Genomic DNA, 15,525 nt, shown 5'->3' with positions numbered 1-15,525 from the left:
AGTTGCACGTTCTCCCTGGGCGGCTGCCCTAACATAGATGTGCTGGCAGCATCTTTGTTGTCTATATGATCCCTAGAATGTGAATTAGAATGAGGTCTTGTCTGTTCAAACACCTTCAAAGCTGCACCTTATGTGAAAATCAAACAATGGGATGAGATAAGGGCCTGGACGAATGATTGATTTGATATTGCTGGTTTGCACTCCGCCTCTTTTGGGAAGGGTTTGTCAAGCCAAGAGCTGAGCGAGAGAAGAGCGAGCAAAAGAAGAGCGAGCAAGAGAAAAGCGAGCGAGAGAGAAAAGGATTTGGAGGGGAATCCCCATGCCAAAATTAACTAAAATAATGGTGTAGAGTCTCCCCCAAATCCATAACAGACCCTTATCTGAGCATGCAGATACCGCATGCCTTCAAAGATGTATTGCCTTTGTTGAACTGCCTGCTTGGTTCACACTAGATGCAATTTAAAATTGCACTTTGTTGGCAATTTCACTTTTTTTGTTTTCTGTAGATTTCCCGAGTTATTGCGTTTTGCATTGCGATTTCTATTGTAGTCTATATGTGAAATCGCTACAAAATGCAGAAAAAGTTAGACAAGAACTACTTTTGAAATTGTGCTGCAGCAAATTGTGTATGTTAAGACACTCACATTCGCATTTATTAGATCCGATATCAGGTAAGATTTCAATTCCCAAATTGCACCTGAAATCGCGCACCCTGGATGCAACTTCACAAATCGCATGTAAAGTTGCACCACATGTGACCAGGGGCTAACACCACAGTCCCATCTAATCCCATCTAATCCGATTTGGAAATCGGGCAATTTACAGTGAAGCCGCATGATTTCAAAACCAGATTGGATGTGAACGGAGCCTATAGCGGACAATAGGTTGTGACTTGGCCTACGATATGCAAGTCGCCTGGCATGCAAATCGCATGCCAAATTGCACCTGTGACTGGGGGCCACCCCGGTCACATCAAAGCGGATTTTGAAATTGTGCGACTTACACTACGGTCACATCAAGCCCAACTTTTAAAACATGTGACCTACAGTGAATTCGCATGATTTCAAAGTCGGGGAGATGCCAATTTCAAGTGCGATTTGCAAGACATCTGACACAGATCTCTCTGCAAATCGCACCAAAAGTAGTGTATTCACTACTTTATAAATTGTTGCGGCTCCGACCAAATTTGAACCACACCAATATGAATGCTCTAATAGAGGTCACATTGAGTGCGACTTGGCATGCAATTTGCATGATATGTGACTTGCAAATCGTATGCCAAGTCGCACCCTATTGTACGCTATTAGAGTGGTCACATGGGTGCGTTTCCGATACCAATTTCTAAAGTAGTACATGTACTACTTTTGTGGCGATTTCCATAGACATCTGTGTCAGATGTCTTGAAAATCACAAGGAAATTGGCAACTTCACTGTAAGTCACACAATTTCCAAATTGGCTTTGATGTGACAGGGGTGTAAGGTCTTTTTATGTTTGATTTCATGAGTGTTTTTCCGATTTATGGGAAATACCACATACTAGCAAAAGTGAATTGACATTTTAAGTATTTCATGTGAGATGTGGTCATGTGACTGACTTAACTCATGCGATAATCTGGAGTGAATTGTGTCCATAGTGCCAATAAATGTTGCCATGGGGTTCCCCTTCACATCCCTGTTCAATTTTCTGTTGTATGCTGCACAGGTACACTTCACTGTTGCTTTCTTAATGACTCTGATTTGTGGGGCTTGCCTGTGGTGGTTGGGGGGGGGGGGGATGAAGAGATATTGTGCTGAATTGCCCCCAGACCCCACTCAGGTTGTGTTTTGATTTGGGCTGTAAACGTTTTGCATTTTTTTCCTTCTAAAGTATGTTTGTGTATTATTGCACAATGTTTGGGTGTTTATTATCTTTGCATTGTAATCCTAACACATGTCAATTGCTCTGCTCTTCCAAATCTGCACTTGGCTATAGTTTGCTTGCTTATTTAGACTGAAATGCAGTTTTAGGACAAACCTGATCAGAAATGTATGTGTGGGGGATTTGGCAAGGTGTTTGTTATTTTGGCTCTTTATGTATTATATTGATATTTTGATCTGGAGCCTGTTTTGTGGATAGATAATCCTACTAAGTGATGGTGTGTGTTAATTTTATGGCCCTGAAAATGTTGCTTGATTCATATTAACCATTTGTTTTCTGTTGTAACCTGTGAAAGCACTGTTCATTAGAAGTATCTTCTAGAAATCTTTTATGAGCAGGAATGTTCTATTTTAGCAACATCAATCCTACATTTTTTTCCCACCAAGAAGTTGACTATACCTACTTGTTGCTGCTGTCCAAATAAATGTGGAATATGTATTTGATCAATAAATGTTTGGACAATTTTGTTTTGGGGGGGGTTATTTCATGTTCAAGTTCAATATGCTAGCACCCCAATACTTATTTTTTGCTACCTATATAATAATATCCCCAAATCTTCCTTGTTAGAGCGCACATATGCAAGTATATCCAAACTAACAAACCAAAAGCCCCCTATTGCACCACAAGACAATGTTATGTACCAATGAACAGGTCGTGTTCAATGTGCAGCTGGCTATTCTTTTTTCACAATCCTCTTAACAGTAATAAATTAGGCCCCCAATTTATGTTGACTTTGGGCCTTTACCGGCAAACATATATTCGCCAATGCCAAATACACAATAGAGCTGCAAACATATATTGAACAAAGTCATATACACAATAGAGCTGCAAACATATATTCGCGAATGTCATATACACAATGGAGCCACGTGGAAAATTGTTATGGCACACAAATAAACGCCAAGACAGCTGTTGGAGGAGGCGCTACAGCGGCTGTCATTCCGGAAATACATCATCATGTTTGCAGAGGAAGGATGTCCGCGCGCACCCGAAAGTGGTAGTGGGGAGTGTTAGTGGATGGGAGTTTAGTTAGGAGAGTTTAGTGGTAATTTGCAAATCTATTTTTTGGCTTTGTGGGGGCCCCATGCAGCCTACCTGACAGCCCCCTACTGCCAGAGAAAATATCCAAATTATATTTACGATAAAAATACACTAAAAACATTAATGGACATAATCCCAACCAAATTCCTGTTAAATCTAAATGATAAAACTGTACTGAGTTAATAAAGCTGTGTGTGTAACTGACGTCTTGGGGCTCATTCACATGGGTGCTATGGCCTGGAGAGTGTGAATTAGTGGCTGTCGCCATTTGCAGGCAACCTATGTTACACTATGGAAATGCTGCAGGTCCTAAATCTGACAAGCATATGGGTGCAGGTGTACAGCCCTGAACACAGACAGTGAGCATTCTGGGCCACTTCCCCACCTGTCAGATTAACACCTGTGTTCATACAGCTGCTGTGTCCCCATAGTGTAACAGGTGGCTCCAGCCACATGAACAACCCACTCATTCATGCTGTACAGGCCAGAGGACCTGTGTGAATGTGGCATTTTTGAATTTTTTTTCCTCAGCCCATTAATTTCAAGAGTGTGGGAACATGCAAAAATACTGCAGGCATATTATTTTAAAAGTGTGTTGCACCTAACCACACAGTAGTGTGGTGCCATGCGTTTTGGTGCCTGTGAATGCATCTGTGTTTACTAGACATGTGGAGGTGCAATTAAGTTTGCATCATGATACATGCACACATCTACAAGGGGCATTGCATTTCTTTGCTGTGCAGGAAAATGCGTGCTCTTGCATGCGTTTCTTCACCACAAATGGTGTGAACAAGTCCTAAGGGCCAGTTCACACTATAGAAACAGTCTAGATGTGTTCCAGATGTGTTTTTGCATGCACAATTTTTGATGCATGTTTAGCGTGTTCCAGTGCATTTTGGATGCGTTTTTGACGCGTTCCAGCGCATTTCTTTATGCATTCCAGTTAAATTTTTTCCCTCTCTTTTTCTTCAATTCAATTAGGGACATGTGCATTTTAGTGTGTTCCAGGGTGTTTTACTGCATTCCAGTACAGTTCTGTGCATAAACAATGCAGCCTGTTACGCTTTTTTGGCAGCACCTACAACGCACTGGAAATGCAGGTACTGATGTGAACTATGACATTGACAACCATATAACCTTTTTTCTGTACATTCTGGATGGAGAAAAAAGCTACTGAAATGCATGTAGTGTGAACTGGCCCTAAAGGTTATTATAGGTAAGGGAATGGGACTGACCAGGAATTGTGAATTCAATCAGACTAGTGGTGAGATACAGTTAGGAATCTTATAATAATGTGATATCTGAGCTGTAGCTGATAGGAAATGAGACACATTAACAGATCAGTAAATAGTTAAATAAAAAGAGTGGGGTGGTGATACATAGATTTGCAGATGGAACATGTGATGACGGGGGTGGGGGTGGGAGGGGTCAAGTTGTATAAGGAGAGAGGTTTAAGAGAAGAGAAACAAAATTGCAATGAAATATAAACAGAAGGAAAATTTAAAGTTTCAAACTTGTCAGAAGAACAGGATGCAGGTAAGATTCACTCCCTCTCTGCTTTCTAGTCATTGACCAAAAAGCCAAAATCTTAATTGACACTGACAGCACCTTGGAAATTGACTTCCATATTTTGTCCTTTCACAATAGTCTGTAATGTCAAGGAGCTTACAATCTAAGGCCAGAAACTCAGACATATACTAGGCCCAATTAACCTAACAGCATGTCTTTGGAGTGTTGGCAGAAAAACACCCGTACAGAGAAAGCATGCAAACTTCAGACAGGTGCGGCCATGACTGGGATTAGAACCCATGACCAAAGTGCTGTAAGCCATGAGTGCTAACCACTAAGCCACTGTAGCAGACAAGAGTTTGAGCTGGAATGTAGAATAGTTACATGATTAAAGAGAATGAAGATATATAATTATATTGGGAAATTAGAACTGGGCATTCAAATTATTTGAGATATAAGTTTGAAAATATTTGACATTTGAAAATAGGATGTATGACATTCATTAGGAAATGCATTAGTTGGCCGATCATTTTTGGAGCAACAGCAACAAAACAGTAATAAAATAAAAAAATATAATATAGGTGTGCTTTTTATTTTAAATTATAAGTATTCTCATATGCAGGCAGATAAATGCCAATGGGACAGTGCCCGCGCTTGTGCGCCACCTAGTGACCATATCCGGCATTGCGTCTAGAAATACACCCAAGCTGGTTTTGTATTTACGAACAGGATAGTGTCTAGAAATTAGACTCTTTTGAATCAACTTGCTGGGCGCCTTTCTGAACACTAAAAGGTCTTAAATGATTGAATTGAGTCTGCTTGAATGTTCAGCGTCTGCTGGTAGACTCAATTCTTAGTAAATCAGGGCCTATATGTTTTTCTTGAAGGAAAGTTTTCAAGGCTTTTGTCTTATGACAAGATGCATTATCATTCTGAAAAATGATATCATCACCAAACATCCTTCAACTGATTGAAGAAAGTGTCCAAAATCTCAATATAAACATGCATTTATTGAAGATTTAATGACTGTCATCTCCCACCGTACCTTTACCTGACATGAAACCCCATATCATCAACAATTGTGGAAATTTGTATGTTTTCTTTAGGAGTCTTTATTCATTTCATTGTAATGGCAGCAAACAAAAGTTCCAGCATCATCACCCTGCCCAATGCAGATTCGTGATTCATCACTGAATATCACTTTCATCCAGTCATCCACAGTCCATGATTGTTTTTCCTTAGCCCACTGTAGCCTTGTTTTTTTCTGTTTAGGTGTTAATGATGGCTTTCATTTGGCTTTTCTCTATGTAATCCCATTTCCTTTAGGCCATGTCTTACAGTTCGGTCACAGACATTGACTCCAGTTTCTGCCCATTTGTTCCTCATTTGTTTTGTTGTGCATTTTCTGTTTTCTAGGCATATTGCTTAAGTTTTCTATCTTGACACTTTGATGTCTTCCTTGGTCTACCAGAACACGTCCCTTTTACAACTTTTCCATTTGATTTGTACTTGGTCCAGATTTTAGACACAGCTGACTGGGAACAACCAACATCTTTTGCAACATTATGTGAGGATTTACCTTCTTGAAGAAGTTTTATAATCCTCTCCTTTGTTTCAACTGACATCTCTCGTGTTGGAGCCATGATTCATGTCAATCAGCTAGGTGCAACAGCTCACCAAGGTGTGCAAGCATGGTGATTCCATAATATTTTCCTAACTGCCATTATCATTTTAAAATGTGCATACTATACAGGAAATTGTATTAGGTATGCACAACTATCATTAAAGGAGATTGTATTAAAAACTTAATTTGCACAAAGCCTCAGTTAACAATAGTATTTTTACCTGACGATCCAGCCAGTAAGTCTGTTAATTTTTTTTTAACTTAAAGTGACTGTAAAGGTTCCGATTTGTTTAAGAATAACAAACATATCATACCTGTCTGCTCTCTGCAATGGCTTTGCACATAGCAGCCTGATCCTACTCCAGCCGACAGCATTCCAAGCCCTTCCCCCTTGCTGAGTGCCCCCAGAGTATGCACTTGTGCGTGTTCGCTCCCGAACCACCTCTGTGCGTCTATGAGACACACAGAGCATGCGTTTCCTAGACACACAGCGCGTGGCTCAGCCCCGCCCCCTCCTCACTGCCTGTGAGCCAGCGGCTGAGTGAGCTGTTGGCGCTTTATAAATACTGTATAATAATAATAATAATTTGCCACAGTTGCCCAATCAAACAGTGCATTGAGGTCGGTTTGTAAATTGGAGACATCCTGTAAGGACGTTATTCCACTGCACAGTTTAGTGTCATGGGCAAAGACTGAAATGGTATTTTTAATCCCAGACCCTCTATCGTTAAAAATATATTAAAAAGTAAGGGTCCCAACACTGAACCTTGGGGTACACCACTGACAACCCTAGACCATTCAGAGTATGAACCATTAACCACTACTCTTTCAATACAATCTTTTAGCCAGTTTTCTGTCCATGTACATATGGATTTTTCCAAGCCCGTAGACTTCACCTTACACATTAGCCGTGTGTGGGGAACTGTGTCAAATGCTTTTGCAAAATCCAAGTATAGCACGTCCACCACCACCCCTCTGTCCAAGGTTTTGCTCACCTCCTCATAAAAAGAAATCAGATTTGTTTGACAACTTCTGTCTTTCTGTTGCTTAAAATATTTTTTTCCAGCAAGAACTCATCTATGTGGTCTTTTATTAAACTCTCCAGTATCTTCTCAAAATATAGAAGTTAAACTAACAGGTCAACAATTACTTGGTAAAGATTTTGACCCCTTTTTAAATATAGGCACTACATTGGCCTTACGCCAATCCAGTGGTACTATGCCAGTCATTAAAGAGTCCCTAAAAATTAGAAACAATGGCTTTGAAATGATAGAGCTCAATTCTTTAAGGACCCTTGGGTGTATGCCATCTGGTACAGGTGCTTTATTCAATTTTACTCTGTTTAAATATTTCTGGATCATATCAATTGTGAGCCAATATGGATCATCTGTAGCTGTGTCAATACCATGCCCATTATGGACAAGAGCTCCCCCATGCTCCTTTGTTTACACAGAGCTAAAGAAGGTATTTAATAAATTTGCCTTCTCTTTGTCTACAGTCACCCACTCTAGATTATTTTGTACAGGGCCTACATGCTCGGACCAGACCTTTTTACTATTAATATATTTGAAGAATTTTTGGAGGTTTGTCCTGCTATCTATTGCAATCTGTCATTTGTTTTCAATTTTTGTGGCCTTTATTTCCTTTTTGCATATTGTGTTATATTCTTTGTAATGTTTAAACGATGTCAGCATTCCTTCATTTTTACAATTAATAAAAGCTTTTTTCTTATTACCTATATCTTTTTTTTTAACTTTGGCCATAAGCCCATGATCACTCGGTTTCAGAGAGAACAAGCGGCAAGTACATATGCCAACGGCTGATACAGGCATTTATCACTGAAAGCGTTTTTTTTATTTTAACAATGTGAGTGCATTGATTAAGATTTGTGGAATAAAATAAAGTCTGTTTTAAGGATAAAGCACTATGTTCCTATTGTCTCCTTCAACACTGAGGAACGTATAAGGAGGATTGTGCTAGTGATTCAAAGCAGCTGGAAGACGGAGAAATCCTTACAGAGATATACAGCCTTTAAAGGGGAAGGGTGTTTGCAAGAAGTACCCAACATCCATCATATACTGCAGCAATCCTAGTAGGTTCCAGGATATGTGAACCAAAAGCTTATTAAGCCTGTATAATAGGCTTAGAAGGAGGTGAGCGCACATCTATTTTCACTGAAGGATTCACAGAAAGTCACTGTATTATGTTTTAATCACTTTATCACAAATTTGGACTTTTTTTTGGATAATGGATTTATTTTTTTGTTTTTTATTATGATCACTTTATTGATATATTGAAAATTTTTTGTCAGTTTGTATATATAATAGTATATTTCACACACTTTATATAGTTGGATAATAGGAGCGCAACATTTATAGATATATGATTTAAATTGCACAGTTGGAGTATGTGTTAATTGTTAGTGATCTCTAAGGTTTTTTGTTTGGCTTGCAAGTTACACACACCTGTATTTTGTAATTGCTCCCAAAATCACCAACTTGCTGAAGGAGGGAGAAATCTCAGCAGGGATATACAGAGTTTAAAGGGGAAAGGTGTTTGCAAGAAGTTCCCAACATCCATCATATACTGCAGCAATTCTAGTAGGTTCCAGGATATGTGAACCAAAAGTTTATTAAGCCTGTATAATAGGCTTAGAAGGTTTCACAGAAAGTCACTGTATTATGTTTTAATCACTTTATCACAAATTTGGACTTTTTTTGGATAAACAGATTTATTTTTGTTTTTTATTCTGATCACTTTATTGATATATTGAACATTTTTTGTCAGTTTGTATATATAATAGTATATTTCACACACTTTATATAGTTGGATAATAGGACCGCAACATTTATAGATATATGGAATAAATTAAATAATGTTATGGTCACTACTACTCAGATGTTCTTTTATATGGACATTTATAATAAGCTCTGTCTGGTTTGAGATTACCAGGTCCATAAGAGCATCATTGCTAGTTGGGGCCTCTATGAACTGTACCATAAAATTGTCCTGTAGTAGGTTTACACATTTTTGCCCTTTAACTGTTCCTGCAGTACCATTAATCCAGTCAATTTCCGGTTAGTTAAAATCACCCATTATTATCACTGTCCCAGCCCTTGCAGCCCTTCAATTGTGTCAATGCGTTTTGCCTCTCCTACATGACATCCTCAAGGACTCTGAGGCATATGGATCTAGGATTTATATTGGAATGAGCTGTGGTTTATTAGTTATTAGTATTTTTAGTGTATATCACTTTGCGTAGCAGCGTTTATTTGCATAGTATTTCTGTTCATATATAGAATTTTTTGGATACAGTAGCACAGGTTATTTATTTAGATTTTGTTTCTCCCAAGATACACAGTAGTTGCTTTTGCAAAGGAAGGTTCAAATGTAAGGGTGGTAAAATAGGAAATAAATATGTCATTTACATAAGCTATTGAAACAAATATCTCTTTTCTGTGCCAGGATTTCTAATTTCACACTATGTTAACATCTGTTTATAGCTGAACTGTGATCTGTGCTCTGCAATTCATTATACCTACTGACAATGTAAGCTCTTAATGGCGTGGGATTAACTGGGCAATACAGAATTACTGGAAATGGCCTGTACTGGGAAAATGGCACATGATCTGTACTCTAAACCAAATAGACCATTCAGTAGTTAAATCATTATCAGATAATATTACTGGAAATCTAAAAAGTGTTACTGGATACGCACATTCAGTAACTCACTTCTTTATATATATCTATATTTGCTTATTCTTATCACTGTAAAACTTAGAAAAGCTTATAAAAGGATTGAAAACATGCATTTTTTATTCACCTGTTCTGTTTCTACATGTATTTGTAACTGCATGGTACCTTTGTAAATGCAATCAGAAAAAGGCATTTTCTAGCACAGCATTATTTTTTTTAAATGTTCTCACCTGCCATTAATATTATAACAAAGTGTACAAATTTTAATGATAAAAGACTTGCTAGCGACAAAGTGTTCATTGGACCTAAGGCCTCCTCTGCCCCTCCCTTCTCAGATCCCCATCATTTGGTAATTTACCTCCATTGCCAGTAATTTTAAAAGGAAAATCAACCTATTGTATGCCTGCAATAGAAAAGTGATTCCTTCTTACTGCAGTGGCAATGTCAGAGCTGAAAAAGTCAAATCAAATGCATAAAAAACTGCATTGTACATCATAGCATCCACATGCATGGATACTCACCAATTTCTTATGACCATACACACACAGGTTGGTCATACAATGCTCCTGCAAGACTATTTTACCAACTTATCTGCCTTGCATGCTGGTATTCCACTTTTGCTCCTCACAGAAAACCCCCTCTTGTGCTGCCTCCCAAAAGCTGCAGAAGTAGATGAAAGAAGACTAGTGGAAAGGACCCATTGGCAGTTGAAAAAGGCTAGTGTGGATGTCTCCAGAAGGCAGTACAAGACAGGATAGTAAGAGAGAGAGCAGACTAACATTATGCAAGTCCAAGAACGTGTTAAATAGTCTTACATAAGCACTATACTATCAGCCTACAAAGTCTGAGCTGCTGTTAAAGAGACAGTGTCTTTATCTGAAGGAAAAGCGCAGAGCATAGTCAAAGTAGAAAAGTGAACTTACCAGTGCAAAATAGTTGCCTGTAATGTAAACCGTTTTTTTAAAACTAAACTCCATGAATTATCTACATTGCATACTTATATTGGTCCAGCATGGCACAATGAAAGTATGCATATCCTTAGCCTTATGGGCCCCTGGGGAAGCTGGAATTCACTGTAATTGGCACTACTACAGTGATAGCCAAACTCTTCTGGGTTCTTCTCAAGATTAGTGGCTTACCCTCTGTGCAAAAAACAGAGATGCTTGCTCATTCCACACTACTGCCATTCATGGAATTCCTTGTATTTTGTTCAATAAATACTAGGCATTCTCTAACTGGACAACAAGAGGTAGTGATGTCAAAATCCCTACTTTGCCCCATCAGAGAACACCTTGTTTTATGAATGGGCAGTGCCAAGTGACTGACCCCCTCTGGTCAGTGTGCGTAAGGTAAGACGATCCCAGAGCATCCAAGCAGGACCTGGAAGATTGCGGCCATCACTGTAGTAGCACTGACTACTGTGGTGATTTTCAGCTTCCCCAGTGGCCCATTAGGTATATGTGCCAAGATGGACCAATGTAAGTATGCAATACCAATAATTCCTGGAATTTAGCTTGAAAGAAGAAAATCTAAACAGTTGACGTAATGCGTAGATTCCTTACGGAACCTTTGATAAAACCTGAAACGCTGCAGCAGAAAAGGGATCATATACACAGGTCTTTCACTTCTACTGTTATTTTGTTATGTCAGGCGCCGCATCACAACGTGAATGGAATACAGATTATTATTGGTCATTGTTGAAGACACCCCTTCAGCAAGGGCTGATCAAGTTAACACGTTTTCTATGTTTATGCAACAAACAGCCAGCAGTCTGGAAGGTGGTTGAAATAAAATTAATAAAAGTTTGAATATATACTTAGGATTTATTCCTGGCAGTTATACCAAGATGAACCTCGGAAGAATAGAGTTTATCTGTATGTGTACCCACCTGCTGAGGTCTCTCGAAATTTCTCACTGGCCTTCTTCTTTCTCCATTTCCAGGGCTTGAAGATCTTGCCTATGGAGGAGAGCCTTCCTTTCCTCTTTAAGGGAGGTGACTGATTGCCTGAGTTTGGTGCATCACAGTTTGCAATGGAAGCTTTGTCCAGCCCATCAACTGTTGAAGAAAGAACCAGGTAATTGAATATCATTTTACATTTTTATTATATACTTAAATATAAAGTAATCTAAAATCTAAAGTAATCTGCAAGGCACATCCTGGACTGTTTTGACAAAGTTTACTTCTATTTTTACACTGTTGAACCCTTCAATCATCTTTATTGAAGTCTGGAACACATATTTAGTTTCACCTGCAGCATTTCTGATACAGCCAACAATAAGGCTAAATTCATACCCATGCATATAGGTACCGCAGCTTAATGCGCCATACATGCACCAGTGCATTGGGGTACTACTAATTTTCATGGGCACCCTAATACACTAAGGGAACACATGTGTTGCAATGTACCACAACAAGCGGTAACACACTGCCTGTGCTGTGGTGTGCTGCATTGCTAAAAATAGTACCAGTCCAGCACGTTATTAGCTCATGTATTTGAATAGGTTGCTCTAACACAGAATGCAACTATTATGCAGTTGTTAATTCACCTCACCGGATCTAACAGGAGTCCAGCCTTAGATAATATAAAATTGTGTGCTTTGTAAAACTGACAACAAGATTGCTCAAACATGTATGGGAACAAACTGACTGGCAGTTGGTTTCTTTTTACTGATATTTTTTAAGGTGAATTAAAAGTTTTTTTTTTAAACTTTTGGATAGATTAGGGAAGGGTTAAACCCCCTGCAAAGTTATTTGTTTGCTGTCTCTGTATCATTGGGGAAATTTACATTCACTTCCTGTCCCAGAGATGTAACAGGAAGTTGGAGGAAATCTCTAAAATTAGAGGGACATCCAATCTTAGGCTGGCCATGCGAAAAAATGAGACAATTCTCTACTCCGCACACTGGATGTGGAGGAATCCTTCCCACTGATTTATTGTATTCTGACAGCGGGGAGCCTTCCCCACTGTCAGAATACAGTGATCAATAGTGCTGGCTATAGAGGGCGATGCTGACCATTTGGGAAAAACCCAACAGGCTTGTACACATGTTGATCAATAGATCAGCTTGTATACAACCAGCTTACCCATACAAGGATCAAAATTTGGCAACACCCTGCAGAACTGGCTGAATTTTGTTCCATGTTTGGCCGGCCTTAAGCAGCTGACCCCGAAAAAAATATCCCCATTGGAAAATCTCCCCTAGCGATTAGTCATTATTATTACTACAGGTACAACACATATAGTATATTGTAAATACCTATCAGTCCCTAACCCTCAAGGAGTGTACAATCTAAGGTCCTTAACTTACATTCATACATACACATACTAGAGCCAATTTAGACAGGAGCAAATTAACCTACCAGCACGTCTTTGGTGTTTCGGGGACAACTCTAAAATTTTGGACTCTTCCTTTCTCAGTGGCAATGGTCACCAGTAGAAATTGAGGGGGTGAATCCCCCACCCCAGTGAAGACAACAATGAAAATGTGACAGAGGGTCTAATCCAGGAGGTAGACAATTTTCCCAATGGGCCACATGAAAAACTGGGTCTGTTATAGAGGGCTGGACTACTTCTTCTCAATATTAATTTTGGACCATTTTGAACCTGGAAAGGCCAGAAGTACGTAAACATATAGAAAACAAACACCTGATACTAGGAATAATAGATACACCTTCTCATTAAATAGATTTAATTTTTACCACCACCCCCCTTCCCCGGCTTGGCTGCCCCCTGAAGTGTAAAACAGCCAGCCAAAGCTGTTCACATGAAGCAACTTTTTTATTTGAGCTGTAGTTTGACAGGCATCACTGCTTGTCAAATCCTCCCATTGAGCTCAATAAGGTCGTGCTGTAACCACATACAATGCACACGATTGCAGCGCAGTAGTGTTAAATTATAGGGTTAAATCAGGCAGTAAGGAGTTCATATAACACTGTCTGTCAAATGCCCTCTGAAAGCACTGTGACTGGAAGGAGAGAGCTCGAGATCCATACAGCGGGAATTTTTGCAGATCCTGACCTGTAGTGAAGAACAGTTGCATGACTCCTTGACTCCAGGGGGTTTCAGCAAGCAAGTGCTAACACAGGTAGAACTTGGCTGGGTAGCAGAGTTGTGGGAGAGCATCAGTATGTCTCCTAAAAAAAGCTCTCCCACCAGAGCTGAGCCTCCCTGCTGTACTTACCAGGTTCTCAGGCTCTCTCCTTTCAGTTCCTCACATTGACATTTGTCAGTGTACTTCTCTGAGCCTGTCAGCTTGAGGTTGCTGACCAGCTCAGAGAGGCATCAAGGGCTAGAGAGGGGCAGCCAAAGGGCTGGGTGTGGCCCTGCAGCCACAGCTTGCCCAGGTTTGATCTAATGCAGGCCATAGATGGGGAGAAAAACGGCAGATTTTTCTTTTAAAAAACGAAAAATCGGTCGTTCAAGCGGCCGACGTTACCAACAATGGTAAAAAAAAAAAAATCGGCCGATTTTCATCCCGTCTAGAGCCGGCAAAAAGTGTCCCTGCAGAGAGCTCCGCTATTTCTTTGACAGTTCTCTGACAGTTCCTTGACATTTACAGAGGTTGCAACATTGTATTTATTTGTTTCCATTTAGGATACAGATGTTTTTATTCGGAAACAAATAGATACAATGTTGCAACCTCTGTAAATGTCAAGGAACTGTCAGAGAACTGTCAAAGAAATAGCGGAGCTCTCTGCAGGGACACTTTTTGCCGTACTGGAATTCCTCTAATTTTTCATTCTTCTTCTTCTTCTCCTGCTTCATCATCCTCCTCTTCTTCTTCTTTTTCATCATCATCATCCTCTTCTTCATCATCCTCTTCTTCTTCCTCTTCGTCATCATCATCCTCTTCTTCTACTTCTTCCTCTTCATCATCATCATCCTCTTCTTCTACTTCTTCCTCTTCATCATCATCCTCTTCTTCTTCTTCATCATCTTCATCCTCTTCTTCCACTTCTTCCTCTTCATCATCTTCATCCTCTTCTTCTTCCTCTTCATCATCATCATCCTCTTCTACTTCTTCTTCCTCTTCATCCTCTTCTACTACTTCTTCCTCTTCATCATCATCCTCTTCTTCTACTTCTTCTTCCTCTTCATCATCATCATCCTCTTCTTCTACTTCTTCCTCATCATCATCATCCTCTTCTTCTTCCTCTTCATCATCTTCATCCTCTTCTTCTTTTTGTCTTCCTCTTGCAGGTCACTGCTCATGCGCAGATTTTTTATCGGTAAAAAATCGGCCGATTTGCCCATTATTGCCGCGAAAATCGGCCGATCGGCAAAATCGGCCGATTTTTTTCCAACTTTACCGAAAAAAAAAAACGGCCAAAATACCGAAAAATGGCCGACCAAATCGCCCATTAATGATCCGAAAATCGGCCAATTTTCGACCCATCTATGGCCTGCATAACCCTTCCTCACTTCCCCAAAACTAAAAATAAAGTTTTTTTTCTAGTGATACACTTTCACACTTCTCTGATGTCCACCAGAGTGATAAGTATTGACAGTCTTTTACTGTAGAAGCAGTACTTTCAAATTCTTTTATGGCAAACAATAGTGTTGTTTTAAATATGTTTAAATGTCAGGAGTCCCTGGTACTAGTTTTATTGTTCAATCCCAATCTACAAGCACTACAGAATAATCTTTAAAAAAGTGTTCTAACAGACTATTCCATTAGAGCTATATTTGATATACCGGTAATAGTCAACAATTTGATGTGGTGGAAAATAACTTTT

At 39.4% G+C, this 15,525-nt stretch overlaps 1 protein-coding gene across 4 annotated transcripts in view; it reads right to left on the bottom strand.

Moving 5' to 3' along the window:
• Positions 1 to 15,525, bottom strand: part of PHACTR2 (phosphatase and actin regulator 2) — a 259,221-nt gene that overhangs the window by 70,055 nt on the left and 173,641 nt on the right. For all 4 annotated transcript variants that reach the window (XM_089668643.1, XM_089668645.1, XM_089668642.1 and 1 more), the window contains exon 2: positions 11,677 to 11,844. In XM_089668643.1, coding sequence (XP_089524769.1) covers positions 11,677 to 11,844 — 168 coding nt within the window. The remainder of the gene's footprint in view (positions 1 to 11,676; positions 11,845 to 15,525) is intronic.

This window comes from Staurois parvus, unplaced genomic scaffold (assembly GCF_062004578.1).
Source record: "Staurois parvus isolate SC_StPar_1 unplaced genomic scaffold, SC_StPar_1.0 ptg000059l, whole genome shotgun sequence".
In the NCBI taxonomy this organism is placed as follows: Eukaryota; Metazoa; Chordata; class Amphibia; order Anura; family Ranidae; genus Staurois; species Staurois parvus.
This window is presented reverse-complemented; position numbering and strand designations above follow the sequence as displayed.